The sequence below is a fragment of the Amblyomma mixtum genome, chromosome 8 (assembly GCF_055824585.1).
Source record: "Amblyomma mixtum isolate Tamu chromosome 8, ASM5582458v1, whole genome shotgun sequence".
NCBI classification, from domain to species: Eukaryota; Metazoa; Arthropoda; class Arachnida; order Ixodida; family Ixodidae; genus Amblyomma; species Amblyomma mixtum.
Genome location: NC_143019.1, coordinates 37,754,425 through 37,771,910, shown reverse-complemented (window position 1 = coordinate 37,771,910; position 17,486 = coordinate 37,754,425). Strand labels below are relative to the sequence as shown.

General features: G+C 51.1%; 1 protein-coding gene across 1 annotated transcript in view; it reads right to left on the bottom strand.

Moving 5' to 3' along the window:
* LOC149332125 (beta-1,4-glucuronyltransferase 1-like) overlaps window positions 1-17,486 on the bottom strand; it is a 317,740-nt gene that overhangs the window by 281,638 nt on the left and 18,616 nt on the right. Inside the window, exons 2-6 of the mRNA XM_089557080.1 lie at window positions 16,777-16,959; window positions 3,084-3,291; window positions 2,265-2,454; window positions 1,158-1,578; window positions 297-569 (exon numbers count right to left, since the gene is read on the bottom strand). Of these exons, the coding sequence (XP_089413206.1) occupies window positions 297-569; window positions 1,158-1,578; window positions 2,265-2,454; window positions 3,084-3,291; window positions 16,777-16,836 (1,152 nt within the window). The 5' untranslated portion in view covers window positions 16,837-16,959. The remainder of the gene's footprint in view (window positions 1-296; window positions 570-1,157; window positions 1,579-2,264; window positions 2,455-3,083; window positions 3,292-16,776; window positions 16,960-17,486) is intronic.

The window sequence follows — 17,486 nt, the reverse complement described above, 5'->3', positions numbered from 1 at the left end:
GGTCCATTTTCAATTAAATGAGCCAGTTTGTCGTTAGATTGTTGCATTGAACGAGGCCAACTTCAATTTGTCCTCAATCCCCTTTAAGTAGACCGAGTATGGAACAGCCAAACGAAGGATGAATAAAAAGAACGTCCCCTCAACATGTTTCTCATTGGCTTTAATGCGAATGTAGCGCAAGCGCGGATGCAAGTGGCGCTAGCTTTCTGCACCCGCTCGCCAGACCGAAGAGCAGGTGTTTTGACACTATCTGCGTGTACCCGATGGACAGCTCTTATCTGTGGTGGTCGGCCTACCTGGCTGATGCGGTTGAAGCCGTACTGGCGGAAGCGCTCGTCGTAGAAGGGCGCCGAGTTGCGGCCGAAGTAGAAGGGCTCCCAGGGGTCGCGCCACAGAACCTCGAAGAGCACGGCCAGCCGGTCTCCGGGGGGCTCGCGCTGCCACGCCTCGTAGTCGGTGTGCTTCTGGCACTTCCAGCACAGTTCCAGGTAGAAGGGCCGCGCGTCCATCGCCTCCACCCGCTGAAGCAGCGAAGCCTTGTCCCGGGGAGAGGGCACGCCCTCGCGCACCTGCACATCATTCATTGGCCCTTCATAACCCCTAGTGGGATATTAGGGGGTCCAGTTTTATTCTTATTTACAATTGGTTTGTGCATTGACCCCGAGCGACTGCTCATGCGCTCAGCCGCGTGAGCACCAACCAGGAGCCCGTAACCGGATTCCGTCGAGGGACCTGCTCAGCGGTCTCTACCAACTCTTAGTGGTTATGGCGTTCGGCAGCGGAACACAAGGACACGGGACCAAATTCCGGCCGCGGTGGCCGGGTTTCCATGAAAGTGAATGTTAACACGACGCTTGGTGTGAGATGTCAGCGCATAACCCGAGGCGGTCTAAATAGATCCCCAGCCCTCAACTATGGCGATTTTAAGTACTTTTTATTTTCCACTCCATCCTTCCTTCCTCCCTTCTCCCACGATGCGGTTGAGGTGTCCACGGAGTGTAAGACAGTTACTGCGCATTTCCTGAGTTCGGAACCAATTAATATTACCAACTCTTCGTTGCGGATGACTCGAGGAGCTTTCATTGCTCCCACTTTAGCAAGGCTGAAGCTCACGCTCAGCTCAAGCCTTGAGCCTCAGCTCACGGAGCGGAGCTTACCTCGAAGGCGGGCGCCACGTAGACGGTCTTGTCGTCCCGGTGCGACTCGACGAAGAGGCGGTTCTCGCGCGCGAACGCCACGAACATGGCGTGGAGGCCGTCGTTGGGCAGCAGATCCACGTCCAGCACCAGCACGAACTCGGTGAGCGCGTTGCGGCGCGCAACGTTGCGCAGCAGGTTCACCGGGTACGACACGCCCAGGTCGTAGTTGTCCGGCCCCGGCACCGAACGCTGTAGCCTCGCGGCCAGCGAGTCACACGACGAGCCGCCCAGAGGGGACACGGGCGTGGCGGTGTCGGGAGAGGCTCCGCCCACGCCGCCGCTGCTGACCTCGTCCTGAGGGAGGATGTTGGACGCGTCCGGAGGCTGGTGCGAGCCGGGGCTGTTGAGCGGGTAGACCAGGTGGAAGCTTGCGTTGTACCTGCAGCCACCATGGGAAGATACGGTCAATGGAAGACTTTAACGACTGTATAGACGCATTTTAATGCGACAGAATTATACAAGCCTCATGGGGTCAAAATGCGTCGTCGGTCATAAACCCCACCCACTGGCAGGACAGAAGTGACGTCACCGGTCCGGAAGTGAAAACTTCCTCTACTCTCTACTTCCAGATGACAGATAGTAGGTGAGTCCCATAGGACTTCCCTCACCACATAAGTACTGCGGGTACTTCCAGATGACAAATAGTAGGTGAGTCCTATAGAAGAGGACTCCCCGCTCCACATAAGTACATCTCACCCAACTAATCCCCCGCCCCGTTCGGCAGATCTGTCTTTCAGGTGTTGTGTGATGCCGCCGCCACCTTCTAAGACCTCCGCCTACTACCCATCCGATACATTTGCCCTCCACCCATCAGCACTCTTCAGAATCCCCGCCCCCCACCACACCATCAAACGACCCACCCTCATCCCCTAGAAACTACACCCACCACCAACCACTCTTCATACCCACTATACCACCCACCTTAGCTCCCCACCCACCATCAACATCCAGAAACCACTGTCCACCAACCATCTACACATTACAGAAGTGGCATCCACCCAACCCTACTTCCCCAAGACAACAATCCGCTCTCCCCATCCCCATAACAGTCCCCCTGACCCTCACCTAAGCGCGGGCACACATCGGCGCAGTTGCACCAGCACCTCGACGACCAGCGCCAGGTGCTGCCGGGGGGCGAACACGGTGACGGCCAGGGGTCCCCGCCAGCGCTCGCTCAGCGCCACCAGGTAGTGCAGGTGGTTGGCCGTGCTCTGCGTCACCAGGGTCACGTCGGGCCGAACGTGGTTCCGGGAACCTGCGACCAATGCGGCCCCTTTATGAAACAGATCTGGTAGGTGCACTTACTCGACCACAGACACTTAATTTTAGTTTGCATGTTTTCTCCTTAAAAACGCCGGAGGATGCTAGAACGAGCGATCACCTTCCCGCATCAACCGCTATAATTATTGACAACCAACGCTTCAAGACAGCATAAGAAAACATCGTATAAGCAGGAGCATCTATTTTTTTTTTGTACCAGCATTTTCTTCACTGTATTCTTGCACTGTATGTAGTGTATTATATTCTATTAACTAGCACATCAAGAACCCAGTAGATAATATTGTATAACCAGGATAGGATAGGATAACTTTATTTGGCTCTAGCACAAGGTTTTTTTATGCGGTCAGATGAGTCCATCCGCAACGGTCGGTTGCCCCTATTCCAGGGCTCCGCTGGATGCTGCCGTCAGCTGCCATCATTTCTGTATTACTAGTTTCGTTGCTGCACTATATGTTTTTTTTTTAAGTTTGTATAACCACTTCCCTCTATAATGACTCTGGCCCTGAGGATGCATGAAATAAATAAATAGACCACCCGCGAACGGAGACGGCGGGTCTTCAGCTCGGCGCCACAGAGAGAGAGGGAGGGAGGGAGGGTTCTCACCCAGCAGGCTGTCGGCCCGGGCGAGGAAGTTGACGATGTGGAACTCGCCGCTGGAGTCGAGCACGGCGCTGCGCCGTATGGCGGCCAGCATCTGGCTCCGGTCCTCGAAGGCATCCCGCTGGGCCAGCGACGAGTCCGAGCCGCCGGCCGACGCCGCCCCGCGGCTCTTGCGGGCCTCGAGCCGAGACAGCAGCGCGATGTGCACCACCTGCAAGCAGGCAAGGAGACAGCTGTCAAGACCTATAGGGTCATGGGCCCACGCCAAAGCAGCGCGGATAATTGGCCCAATATTAGAAACGTATTGGCAAAGGCCGGCTCGACAGAGGACTGGAGTGAAACCAGCCATTTCCAATATAGGGCTGAATAGCTGTATTGCTTGGGATTGCGCGTGTAGTGCCTGCCAGTCACCACAGGGGGTTTCGACGAAACTCATATATGCAGAAGAGGCGACCGCTGGTCTCTTATGCTAAAAGGGAAGCACGAGTGCGAAGGTTCCACAACACGATCGGGGAACTGGTGGAGGCCCACCGACAGGCCCAATACATCAGGCTCACACAAACCTCCACAGGCCGGTACATCCTGCAGACTCCCTCGGAATCAGAATACCGCCCAACGACCCAACCCTCCTCGCCATCCCACGACCCCTTCACCGGGAGCCCCTCATCAGGCCGCTCCCGAGGAACATGCACCCGTCCCACCATGAGCAGCACCGCAGAGCACGTGCGAAGGCACTCCACCGATAGACGGCCCCGGGCCGGTGCCGTATGGGTGGACGCTGCATCCGCGGGAGATGAAGCAACCACAGCCGTTGTCATCTTCCCTCCTCACACTACCTCTCCCCCAAGACGCCTCCCCAGAGGCTGCAAGAAGCCGCTCCCCAGAGTAAGCCAGGTACATTTAAACAGACTCTAAAACTGCAGTTCTAAATTTTACGCGAGGCCGAGTCCATGTACTACCCGCTTTTGGCATACTGGACTCGCCCGATGCACCCCCGCCCCGCCAAGTGGAACTGATATGGGTGCCTGCGCACTCCGGGAATCCCGGAAACGAGGCCGCCAACCTTTTAGCCCAGAGGTTCTTTAAACCGCGCTCAGGTGGCCTCGGATCGGGAATTCACGAAGGAGAGCATGCACTCATTCAGCGAGCTGACGCAGGCCTACAGAGCCTCACGCCAGCTGTACCCCCCGCCCCACCCCTCCCTAGATAACAAACAAGCAACACTCTGGCGCAGACTGCAGACACACTCTCTCCCCTCACCCCTTACCCTAGCCTACTATCATCCATCCTTCCCCAATCCGGCATGCGCCCTATGCCCAGAGCCCTTCGCTTCTTCCCTCCACATCCTTTCCCTCAGCACGGCGGACCCTCCCCCGCGGGACCTAGAGAACCTCAAGACCTGGGAGGACTGGGAGACCCTGCTGCGCTCGGAGGACCCGGCCGTGCAGACCATCGCCCCCGGCCGGGCTGCCAGTGTTATGGACCTTAGGAACATAAAGGCTTGAGTGCAGTGGGGTCGTGCAGAGACCCAAGGGTGTGCCCCGAATTCCTCTCCAACAATAAAGTTTTTCTCTATCTCTCTGGAGATAGACTTGAGGAAAGTTTCCACAAGACTGCCTTGTGTATAAGATACATATATAAAGAAATCGTACTCTTTCTATCTACTGGTTCTTCTTTTCCATTAACAAAATTCAGTTGAAGTCAGCGCTTGCCCCACCTGTACCTCTCCATCCGGGTTCGTCCATTGAGTTGTTTTACATCATTAATCAGTACCAACTTGCCCAGCTTTATTCGTTAGTCAAACGGTCTGTTATTTTTTTTTTTCCTTTTCATTAAACCGCACGCACATACCTAAGTCAACCGGGGTTCAGTTAAGCATCACCCACATCGACGCCCAAGTCCATAACCTTCATCCCTCAGACATCGCGTTTAAGCAGCACAAAAATGGTCCTCAAGGCAAAGCAAAACCCTCGCATCCACCTCTAAAACAGGCGTGCCCTTGAAAAAGTGGCCCAGTATACACCACGCGCACTATTTCAGCCAACAGAAGCCAGCGTCTAACACCGGCGCCGTAGAAGCACCGTGACACCCGGCCTCTTCCGGGGACGCCCATATACACCGTCGTGCCGAAACAGAAGCCCCAGCGATTCGCTCGCCCAGCGCGCGTCCTCATCGTCGAAGCCACACTCTTCCTTCAACGTGACTCTCTGTGGCTCGAGCGCGCAGCGTTTCGTCCCGTTACGTGGGACACGTGTGTTGCATCGGCAGCCTATGCGACGGACGGGGTTGCGCAGTGCACACGCCAACGCGCTACGAGGAAACCACTCCAAGGCACGCGCGGAGCGGGAACTTCGTGACGCCGACGTATACGGGCTCACCGCTAATTGGGGTCTGGCCCGCCACGTGCCCCCCAAAGGGGAGGGCACGGGGTCCGCACGCAAACGTGACGGCATTTCCATCAAAGAGGGCTCGACGCGGAATTTCATTACAGCGGCTTCAACGCCGCGAGCTTCGACGGCGAGGGCGCTTTCTATACACAATTCGATACACCGAACGATAATTCACGCCGCGTAGCTCATCTTCGTTTTTGCGTCGATGCTATCGCGCCCTTCTGACGCGCATCTCAATGTGTTCATTATCCACTACCACGCTCAGTAGGTATACGGCGGCTGACGGATTCAACCCACGAGCTTAACGGGCTGTCATCTCCCACTGAATGCGGCATTGAAATAATGAATATAAAATGCGACAGTTCGGAGCAGCCGCGAGGTAGCAATTGAGTAAAAAAGCTCGCGTCCTTTGACTTCTTGATTTCATGTCAAGGTTTCGACACAGTTCGTGTAGCGCTGTTAATTGTTGCAGAGCACGGGCAGTTTTCGCACGTTGGCCGTGACGAGACGGACTGGGGGCCCCGAAGCCTCTGGACCGTCACATAAGGGCCATAAAACATTCCATACTGAGCTTGCATACCGACGACCTGCTTGTTCGTGCATACGAGATGCGTATACAGCACGTTCTGCCTCCTCAAATGTAACTCCTTTGTTACGCTATGTAAATGAAAGACGTTGCATTCAAACGAAACTTTGCAATGTCTTCCAACAAGATCTAGCCACACGTCACTTTTCGGTACCGTGCCCACCCTAAGCTATGGGCCTTCTCCAGCAGTGCAATATAGCCGCTGCATGACGTCACCAGCGGGGCAGTGTGCCGGTGACCTCTATCCCGCACGCGAACAGCGCGTGCCCCTCGGGTGCTCCTTCACCTCGGGAGACGGCCAACGGTCCCACGGCGCGAGTTACGGACTGTGATATGGGCGGGGAGTAGAAGCAGTGGTCCTCAGTCTCCTATACGACGGCTTTTCAGATACTATTATCAGTCACAACTCAAGAAAAAATCGGTTTTTCCCCGTCAAAGGACCCTCTTCGAGGCAATGGCGTTAGCCGGTTCTCATGTACCTGAGCTTGGCAATGCAGGAAGTGGCCTGACAAAGCAGGGTGGCGACTCTCTCTCACTATGGAGGGAGGGGACTACCTCCTTTCATCTGTCACTGCCTGCATTATCAAACTAGCATGTTCATGAGAACCGGCCGACGCCATTAGCTGGAAGGGGGTCCTTTGACGGGGAAAAGCCGCTTTTTTTTCTTTAGTTGTTTTCTTGGCTTGTTCTTTATAACGCGACCAGCTATGCAGTGCCTGCCTCTCAAGGAGGAAATGCTGCAGTATCTCTGAGTACCTTGTTAACGGAGAGGGGGAGCCCAAATCAGTAAGGGAGGACGTAGAGGGATTCCGGGGAAGAAAAGCTCGGGCCGAAGCCTGTGCACGCTCAACTCCCTGGTGACCCGGTACCCCCGTAAAAATATCAGATCCTTCCGTGCAGGTGGAGTACTACACCGACCCAGAATTCTGTAGGCCAGAGGCGTCAGGACCCTGCCTTACGTATGTGCATGTACAGTCACTGAGATGGGTATCTCCATCTCTGTGACTGTACACGCCCACGCGTAAGGCAGGGCCCTGACCGCAAGGCAGCGCGGAAAGTCCGTGTAACCGAAGCGTGGTTCCCTGGTTTCTGCCAACAACTTCGGCAGGAGCGAAAGCTGAGCGAATTGCTACTGGTCAAACGTATGCTGGAAAAGAAGATGGACCTCGACGCAAGACACAGAAACAAACGACACGGTTCTGATTAATAAGTGATGTTGCATTGAAGAATCACCATTTATACATAGAAGACTAAGATTCACGCGTACGTAACCCAAGCAAGTGAACTGGCAGAGTGTCAAGGAGACTTCAGTACACGAGTTTGTATACTCGATGCAAAGACCGAACGGCAAGAGCTAGCACATCCGAGTTTAAACTTATTTCGCTTGTTCTCCCTCCTAACGTGTGCTTGAAGTGTCTAGGGCACGTCAGTCAAGTGGCGGGCAGCAAAATTTGAAACAATAAAGTTTCGCCGCATGCAAGTGTAAAATCTCCACCATCGGTCGTATCTGCCTATAGCGGGTAGATGAACATACTACGCTCTGTACGGTATTCCGGCCGCGCCGCCCACGTCACGGGGCGCTCTTCAATCACGAAGAGTGACGACGCGATCCCCGCCCATCAGGGCGGCCCGCTCTCATCCATCCTGGCAGCAGGAGAAGGAGGAGGTTACGAGGAAAGGAAAGGCGCGCAACTGTCTGGCCTCGCTCGGCCTATCCACGTTTCCCGTGCGAGCGCACGCGTAAGGCATGCATGCGAGAACTGCGCACACTTCGCCGCTGTTACCGTCTGCAGACGCGGGCACTGTGATTAAAACCTCGTTAGAAGTAAGGCAGCCTATAACGAAACAACGCATACAACGAAAGTCTCTCGAAAGTCTCAGTTTAAGAACGTGCGAAGATGACAGTTTAACAAGGAGAACTTTCTGTGGCGGAGTATAACACAAACCGTTATTCCACCATGGTTAAATAAGAACAGTAGGCGTATACCTTTCACACTACGCGTTAGCTGTTCCCGTCGAAACGCCATGCAACGCTGCTTAACGCATGCTCAGTCGCGTGTCGCAGTTCGAAATCATCCCTCCTACACACTTACGTTTAACGAAGCCAGCCACCGCTTACCCCCTTGTGTATATACAGCCCAACCTCGTTATAACGGAATGGTTTATAGCGCAATAATGGATATAACGAAAGAATGACGATTCCTCTTGGAATCCCGATCAACAGGGGCTATAACGAAGCTGCGGCTATAAAGAAGTGATCACCTGGCCCCTTCGTTACTTCGCTATGACTTCGTTATAACGAAGAAAACTGCCGATATAGCGAGATAATCTCTGGATATAACGAAACCTCCGTTGTAACGCAGAAACAGACACCCTTATCAGGTGCGAGCGGGTAACCAGTTAGTGTCACCGTCACAAAGTTCGTGCATGCCTTGCGTTTCTTTTTCTTCTGTGGGCGAGGTGGCCACGGCGCCGGTTGTTCGCAGGCATGTCGCGACACGGTGGCGATGATTTTGCGCCCCTCGCGGGGGCAGTTGCCTGCTTGCGACACTGGAAGGTCAAGGGTGCGCCGCCCCCTCCCCAGGATTATCGCCGGGAAGCGAGCGATTGCACGAGATGGGGACGGGAAGCGGCCGGTGAATGCCCCAGCACCCCTTCCGACCTTGGCAAGTTAGCATCGCCCCTCGTGAGGACCGTGGCTTTCCCCGTTCTCAACATCTGCAAATCGTTGGCGCACTGTGCCTGGAGGATTCGTTTGCTAGTTTTTGTTTGTTGGTTGGTTTGCCGCGGGAACGCGGCGGCGGGAAAATCGCGAGCAAGTTAGTTGGCTTGGAGATTTCGGTGCGTGCGGACGTGAGTGAGGTCAGCCAGGGGAAGTCGTCGGCAAGCGAGCTAAGGCGGGTGTCTGACGCGTAGAGCGCGGCGACGGTGGTCCCGAAGACGTGTGGCCCAAGTTCGCCCGTATCCGCAACCCCTCATCAGCCCCGCGCGCCTCCGCAGCCCGACGCTCCCAGCGACGGGACCTTGCCACTACGCAGCTAACTGTTTCTCACCACTTCTTTTTTGTCCTGTCGCTCTTTCTCGTCGTAACCTTTTGTACAGTGTTGCTTTGTTGTTGTAACGTAGTTGTATAGTTCTTGCCCTGTTGTTTTCCTCTTCCTGTCAATAGTTGTTTGTGTTCTGATTCCCTGTTTATTCGCGTCGCGCATGTGTATTGCCGCTATTTTGTCGGGCTTTGTTTTGTAACCCTTCGTCTTTGTTCTTCACCGAAGTAAAGAGGGGTTTGTTAAGAAACTTGCCTACGCCTCATGCCTCCGGTCAACGGCTAATCAGGCGTGGCCCCTATCGCCGGTCAGCAGTCGAACCTCATCTTCCGCACGCGGGGTGGAGAGGTTTGTCGCTCCTCCCCCTCCAAATTTACGGAGACTGCAGTGGTGGGCAGGTTGGCCCGATTAATTATGACTTCGGCGCCAACCAAACATCAAGCCGCCCACAATATCGTGACAGTCACTTTATGGAAAAAGCACCGATGTCGCCGTGTGCAGAGGCTACACCTGGAGAATGATATATCAACAATACAAAACACCAGGGACTAGCCGAGGTAGCGGCATCTAGGTGGTATCAAACAATGATCAAATGAGTGGCTGTTTGACACCTTATATTTACTTAAGATACTTAAATGTAATATCATAATGGCTGAAAACAAGTGACTCTGCAATTATTTTTGCACAGATTAAAATATTTTGAAGCACAAAAAAATTCGTGATCTTGAAGATGTGGACTCCCGCGATTATACATGCACTGCTGCTTTTGGCAACTTTGGTTACGATTAAGTGGAATTATATACACAGCTGATGACCGAAAGTTTATACAGGGTTTCTACGGGTGCTGTAGAGTACGCCGGTTATTCTGGTCGACTTCTAAAATTTCTTCTTTTTTCTGAAATGTTTTCTGACAAATTTGGAGGTCTTTATCTAAAAGAAGAAATTTGCTATAACAGCAAACGTTGAACGCTATGTTCTACACAAACTTACTTGCTACATAATATAAAATTTCTTGACACATCTCTCACGAGCAGGGAAATAATGCGCCAACTTCGAGAAATCTTGCAACCGTAAGAAATAAGAATGGCCATTAAAAACTCCCATTTCTGATATTTTCTGACCGTAGTTCTTCTCATTTCTGATAGCAGGTAAGTTCGTATAGAAACGCAGCGCTAAACGTTTGCTGTTATAGCTCATTTCTTCTTTTATATATAGACCTACAAATTATGAACAAGACATTCCGTGTGTCATCGTTGCCAATTCTTAGAATAAAATGAAAAAAGAAATTTTAAACACCGACAAAAAAACTGGCCACACTCTACAGCTGTCATAGGCATCCTGTGCAAATTTTCAAGCATCTCCTAGAAATATATTTTAAGTTATTCTTAACCAAATCAGGAAAAAAAAAGGAATGCGGGTTGCGCGGAAGTCCACCTCTTTGTGATAAAGAATTTTTCGTGCTTGAAATATTTTTTTCTGAACAAAAGTAATTGCAGGTCCTTTCTGTCGAGTGATTAGGTAATGGCATATAAAAGAATTAAGTAAGTTTTAGAGGTCAGCCAACCACCCATTTCATGATCATGATCTCGTCTAAAATCGCCCATAATTAGTAGCGACGAGCGGCGCGCATTGCACAATACCTCGCGTTTCGCTTTGTCAGGGCGGCGCTTTCAAAAGTCTGCGCGATTCACTTTACAACGTTCTTCGAATGTATTTAAAGGCGCTAATTAATGTCCTGGGAAATGAATCATCTCCACAAAAAAAAAACGGTACCGTTATGCCACGTGCGCATGGTCATTAACTAATTCGACGCTTAAATTCGCTTAAAGTGAAGATGAATCGTTTTTTGAAAATTCTACGAGATTCTGCAGGATTCGAATGTGTGAAGCCTGTAATCAAAGCAAGCATGCCAAGTATTTTTTGCGCTAGCATTTAAAATGACGATGTAACTACAATGTTAGAGCTAAGGCTTCTCCTTACAGCATCAAAGTAGTGCAGAGAAGCGCGGTGAAGACGTCACGGACGGTGAGATTTCAAATTTCCCACACCTTTCCGTGCTTCCACGGAAGCCGCCAAGCAAAGCTCCGCTGGTTTCACCTTCGGTGGCTTCGGTTTTTAAAGCGAAAGCTTTAACTACTTGCACTTTCAGCCTTTGGCGTGGCGCGGCGGTGCGCCACCACCACCGGTGCCTAACGCCTGCGCTCTCCGCTAGGAGCGCAACAGGTGCTTTGTGACGTCACGCCGAAGAGAAGGGCGACCGACTCGCGCCGTCGCAAGCCGCGGCGGTGCCACCACGGCGTGGCCTCCGCGATCGAAGCGCGCTTTTAAGGCGGAAGCCTTTAATGCCTCATCGTTGTAAGCAGGAGCTGTCGACAGAAATGTCACGCTTTTCAATTGGTCGAAACGGTCGTGACGTCACAGTGCGCGAATTTCAAACGGGGCCAATTGTACTTTTGCCTACTAACCATGCAACCAATTAAAGGGATCGTTTAGTCATGCTCTAAGTAAGCTTGACTGAGTTTAATTAATTCCCTCCTTAACCAATTAGTCAAACCTTTCTAGTCAGACCAGATAAATAAATAAAACCCAGTAAGAAATTTGCCGAGCTTGCGAATCGAACCCCGGTCTCCGGAGTGCGAGTGGAGCACGCTACCACTCCGCCATGCCAGCTCGATGGTTTGGAATGAACAAAGGTGCGTCTAGTGAATACGGTGTCTTCGTTCACTCCCATCTTCCTCCCTTCCCGTTACGGCGAGGTTTAGGTGTCCACCAAGATATGAGAGACAGATACATTTCCTTTCCTCAAAAACCAATTCACCGACGAGCAAGGCGTATCTGTCCGCGTTTCAGATTGACCCAAGTTGTCGTGACGTCACCGCGCGCGAAATTTGACGGGTGTCCACCGAAATATGTGAGACGGTTACTGCGCAACTTCCTTTCCTCAAATACAATTTTCGACTAGTGTCTACTGAGATATGTGAGACAGTTAATGAGTAATTTCCTTTCCTCAAATACAATTTTCATTTTGTTCATTACGGCCCCTCTTTCTTCTTTCACTCACACTTCCTCCCTTCCTGTACGATGCGGCACAAGTGTCCACCGAGATGACAGAGAATTACAGCCCCATTTCCTTTCCTCAAAAAGCGTTGCGTTCGAAGGGCAACGCACCGCGCCGAACAGGTGGTGGCGTTCTTTGGACTCCGTGGCAGCGCTACAACACGCTGTCGCGTTCCACTCCTAAAGGCGAAGCTTAAGCGTCATTAATTGGCAGTTAATTAATGTACCAACAAAATGTGCAGTGAACAATCGCGTAGCAGAATGCAGCACTCAGGCTTTCGCCTTTCGCCACTTTAGCCGCTAAAGTTCCTCGTAATTTTTTTATTATCATTATTATTATTCAAAGCAAGCGTTTCTGCATTGTAAATCTACCAGCACCATAGATGACGTCATCATGCGGCCCGCCCGCCCGGCGTAGCTCTCTGCGGATAACCCTAAAAGCCTTCCGGTTTTATTCGGCAATTACTTCATTTCTAATCCTCGTTCAAAAACAATTCGCATGCCGCACCTTCAAGTTTCACACGTTCGATCCCTTAAAGCGCATGGAATTCTAAAACTTATTCAGTTGTCCTATAAGCGGCCCCAGCCACCGCTCCGATTCAAAGGGGATGTCGATAAGCTTCATTCCCATTCATCCATCCTGATTCGATTTGTCCATGACCCATCCCAGCGAGTGAGACAAAATAAAACAAAAACTTGCATTTTCTTTTTCGTACAATACTTCCTCATTGGTGAAAATGGTCTTACCGGAAGTACAGAGGCGGGTAACGGTGTTTTAGAATGCGACCACCAGGCCCCCTTCACGAGGCTACGGTACACAAATGTGGTCTCCAGAAAACTTCCAAGGACCATAATGCAAGTCACCCATATAAAGCGTACATGATTCAGATTTTTTTTTAATAAAAAGCGTCGAAAAAAAACCGTTACGACGACGTCGTTAGGATAATCTGCGAAGAAGATCTGCGCGAACCTTTTCAAGAGCTCATTTCGCGTACTGTATTAGCCAAGGTTCCTATAACACAGCTACGAATCATGATCGCACCAGAAAAGACAACAAAATTAGGTCAGTAGATTGGGGGTAAAACTACTCCGTATACATACTACTACTGGAGCAGGACTCATATCGCCCGTCAAATTAAGCCCCGTCCTGTTTAGCGGGAGCCGTGCCCACCGTAAGCGAACAAATTTCCTTGCATTACAAATCCATTTCGCTCTGCTGCGCTTTCTTTCCGATTACATCGCGAACACACCGTAATAAATCCCATTCTGCAAGACCACAAATGTTTCTGACTTTGGAGAAACGTCTCAATCAGAGGCTCTTTTACGGTCTCCATCGTTAACTTACGACAAATGACATTTCATACAGCGTGTCAGTGATGTGGATCAGTTAAGCGAATTACGAAGCTAAATTACAGAAAACTGCACAGAACCGGAATCTACACTACCCCCAAAACCGCACGAGCAGTATATTGGCTTTCCGCTAGTCCATTGCATAGGCGAATATCCCTAAGGTGAAGTATATTTGTTCGATCCCGGCCGCGGCGGCTGAATTTCTTTGGAGGAGAAATTCGAGGCCCGTGTACTGTGCGATGTCAGTGCACGTTAAAGAACCCCAGGTGGTCGAAATTTCCGGAGCCCTCCACTACGGCGTCTCTCATAGCCTTAGTCGCTTTGGGACGTTAAACCCCATAAACCAAACCAAACCAAAGTATATTTGTAATAAGGGAGTAATTACACGTTAGAGTCCACCCAAGCGCAGATATGCGGCTACAAACTAAAACTATGCAGCTTTTGCTAGCTACACTTTAAACCATAGAGTTTCTTACTATTACCTAGAGGGAAAGCTGGCGGCGCTGCACTTCAGCCACCATGGACGCTCAAAGCATCATGGGGCGGTGAGCTACTTGTTGCGGAACAGTCGTAGTTTTTCAGGAACACGGAGTGTCATTACTAAGATGTTTCATTCCAAAAACGCTGTCCGTGTGCGCGCAGACGACTTTCGTGCGAACGCAGTGTGCAAAAGCCATAGTAGTGAAATCGCGACGACACACGACGCCAATAAAAGGTTTTACTCTTCCGAAATGCCATTAAAAAACTCCTAAAGTATCGAAGCAACAACATTTTTTTTAAAACATATCTACTTTTAAAAGTGCGCCTGTTAATTACGCAATATTAGTTTTTTTAGTGTTCATCACTTCGCCAATAGGAAAGCTAGTCCTCTCTTATTTTGGGCAAACTTTGCACTTAAATGCTTTTCTGCTCGTTTGTTGCAATCATTAGAAAAGATATTGAATGTTAGGACATTCGTAGTTATCTAACAGCTTTATTTTTCTATTATTTTTTGGCCAAAAGTTGCAGTTCCGCAACAAGTAGCTCACCGCCCCATGATGCTTTGAGCGCCCATGGTGGCTGAAGCGGTCTCGAGGGGTCGCCATGCAAACTCCCATAGACGGGCTGCCAGCTTTCCCTCTAGGTAATAGTAAGAAACTCTATGCTTTAAACAGGAAGGAGTGAAAAGGGGGTAAATTGTCCTCTAGCGCACACCGTTTCATAAAAGGGTGCGCGCTAGAGGACAATTTATTCCCTTTTCACTCCTATATATGTGTGTTTAGAGTCTAGTACATATTAACCTTTGGGCAAGGGGGCCCGATACGGTCCTAACAACTATTACGGTCCGAACAACTATAAATAAACAAAAAAGACGGGCCTTCGCAGGTGACATTACGCGTCAACTTTCGAAGTGCAACCTCTCTTCCCCAAAACTTCCCCACTTCTCCCGCTCGGAGACCTCGGACGCGATACAATCCATCAGCGACGGCTCTCTCCGTGCCTTAGTTCCTCTCATCAAGCACGGGGCATTCCTTCACCCCGGCCAGCGGCAAAGGACAACGGGCAAGAATAACAATGCCAACGTCACAACGAGGGCTGGGGGGGAAACGAGTAAGCCGAGGACAAGAAACTATACCAAAAGGAAAGAGTACAGCGGGCCCCAACATATGAAGGGGGACCGACCGTTAATTAAGAATCACGCCCGCCTCTCTTTCTCCCTCTCCCCTTCTTTCTTTCTCTCTCTCTCTCTCTATCCGCCGAGCTCTGGATGGTGCACGGGCGCGGCAGTGCAGAGGCGTCGAAGAAAGAACGAAGAATGAACAAAGGTCGGCAGCAAGAAGCGATGAATGATCTGGCGAGGCGCCATCTTGACGCTGACTGGTGGGCGGGGTAAGGAGGCGCAAAGAGAGAGAGAGAGAGAGGGGGGGGGGGAGGAAGGCGACGGAGATGATGGCTCGGCACGCCAAGGCGCCAAACAAAGGCCGAACTCGAGGGCTGCCCTCACGTACGGAGGCGGCGAGGAAACTTGCTAGTCATCGTGTTATTGCAGTTCCTCTGCTTGTCATTCCGGCTTCGGTTTTCCCTGATTATCATTGAGCACTACCCCCTACACATCCAACTCTCTGGATTCGTTCACTGCTGCTTGCGATGCATTGAGTTGCTTCCGCCTGCTTCGAAACGTTTCCGGCATTGAGACGAGGAGATTGAACGAAGACTTCGTATTCATAAACAGTGCAGCCAGGACTTAGAGTATTCCTCCACTGAGAGGTGGAACCTTTCGCAATATAATATAGATTGGTTTATGGTTTATGTGGCTTAACCTACAAAAGCAGCTCAGGTTATGAGGGACGACGTAGTGGAGGGCTCCGGATAATTAAGAACGCCTGGGGTTCTTTAACGTGCACTTACATCGCACACTACACGGGCATCTAGAATTTCGCCTCCATCGTTATGCGACTGCCGCGGACAGGATCGAACCCGCGCCTTTCGGGTCAGCAGTGGAGCCCCATAACCAATGATCCACCGCGGCGGCTAATATATATTTATATATATAGAGAGAAAGAATGAGCGTAATGACGTTCGATATCCTTCAACTGCAACGCATAATTTGAAAAAAAAAAAAAAAGTTATAAGCAAGGAGACGAAACTTACAGAACACCTCTCGTACATATATACACTGTAGTTTACTCAAACCGAAAATGAGAGGTATAAAAAACGGACAGCACTGGAAAAGTGCCGTTCAATGCGCTGGTTAGAATGCCCAGTGACTGGGGGATTTTTTTTTATTATTTTTACGGGGATCGCACAGTTTTGCCTACTGCTGCCTTTGGGAGATATGTCTGAGCTCTAACCCATTTTACCAGCTTTCCACGTTGCTCAGTACCCTCCAGATCAGCTCTTACTTGCCCAGTCTGAAAAAGGGCAGTACGCTGCAACGAGCCCTCTTTGTAAATACGCAACAGAGTTCTGCCAATTTAGCCACGCTTTGAGGTTCGGTAGCGCGACGCGTCGATAGCTCGGAGCTGGAGAGATGGCGGATGGCGCATGAAAAACAAAAAGATCAGCACCTCGTCTGAAGCAAGTAGACGGCCCTCATCACTGTGATGGGCTCGCATCTTACAGCCTACCTGCGGAAATGATAATCGACACGGACATCATCAGAGACGGCGTATACGCACACAGTATGATGGCGGCTGGGTCGGCGGTGATGATAACGACGGATCGAGCATTTGCCGGTATGTATACTACACGGACGTACAAGTTATCGGAGCAGGCGAACATATATATACCTGTAGGACGGCGATGACCAGGACCAGAAGCACGATGAGGCTCCTCCAGATGGCAGGCATGTCCGACGGCGCATGCTCTACACGCGGGAACAAGGCGATGACGTCACTTCCGCCGGCGGCCTTCCGCCTCGACTCCGTCGCGCCATCGGCGGGCAGACAAGACGCGCGGCAGCGCCCGTCGACCTGCGAGAAAAACCACACACAGCAATGCGTTCACGTTGACAGCTAATACGTCACTTCCGGCGGGGAAGCATCAGCCATGGTTACGCAGTTCCGTCTGGGCACCGCACCCGGTCGCCATGCACAAACCCCATTAGCAGCACAATTCGCTTCCAGGATATACTGGCGCAACGTTACCTTTTAGACCAACCTTTAAAGCGGCTAAAATCCGCTCTGGACCATGTTAACTCAGAATTGCTACACCGAATAGCAATATTTAGACCTTTCTCTACATCCGCATTCCAGCAACACTGTAAAATTGTTGGTTTATTGGTTTATTGGCTTATTGGGGTTTAACGTCCCAAAGCGACTCGGGCTATGAGGGACGCCGTAGTGAAGGGCTCCGGAAATTTAGACCACCTGGGGTTCTTTAACGTGCAGGGTCGTCCACTCTTAGTTAGAATACGCTAGCGCATGGCCGTGCTCTTTGGAGGGTCCCTGCGTCCGAAACGGCTGCGCATCGAAGCGAAGTGGCAGATGACGCGAAGCAC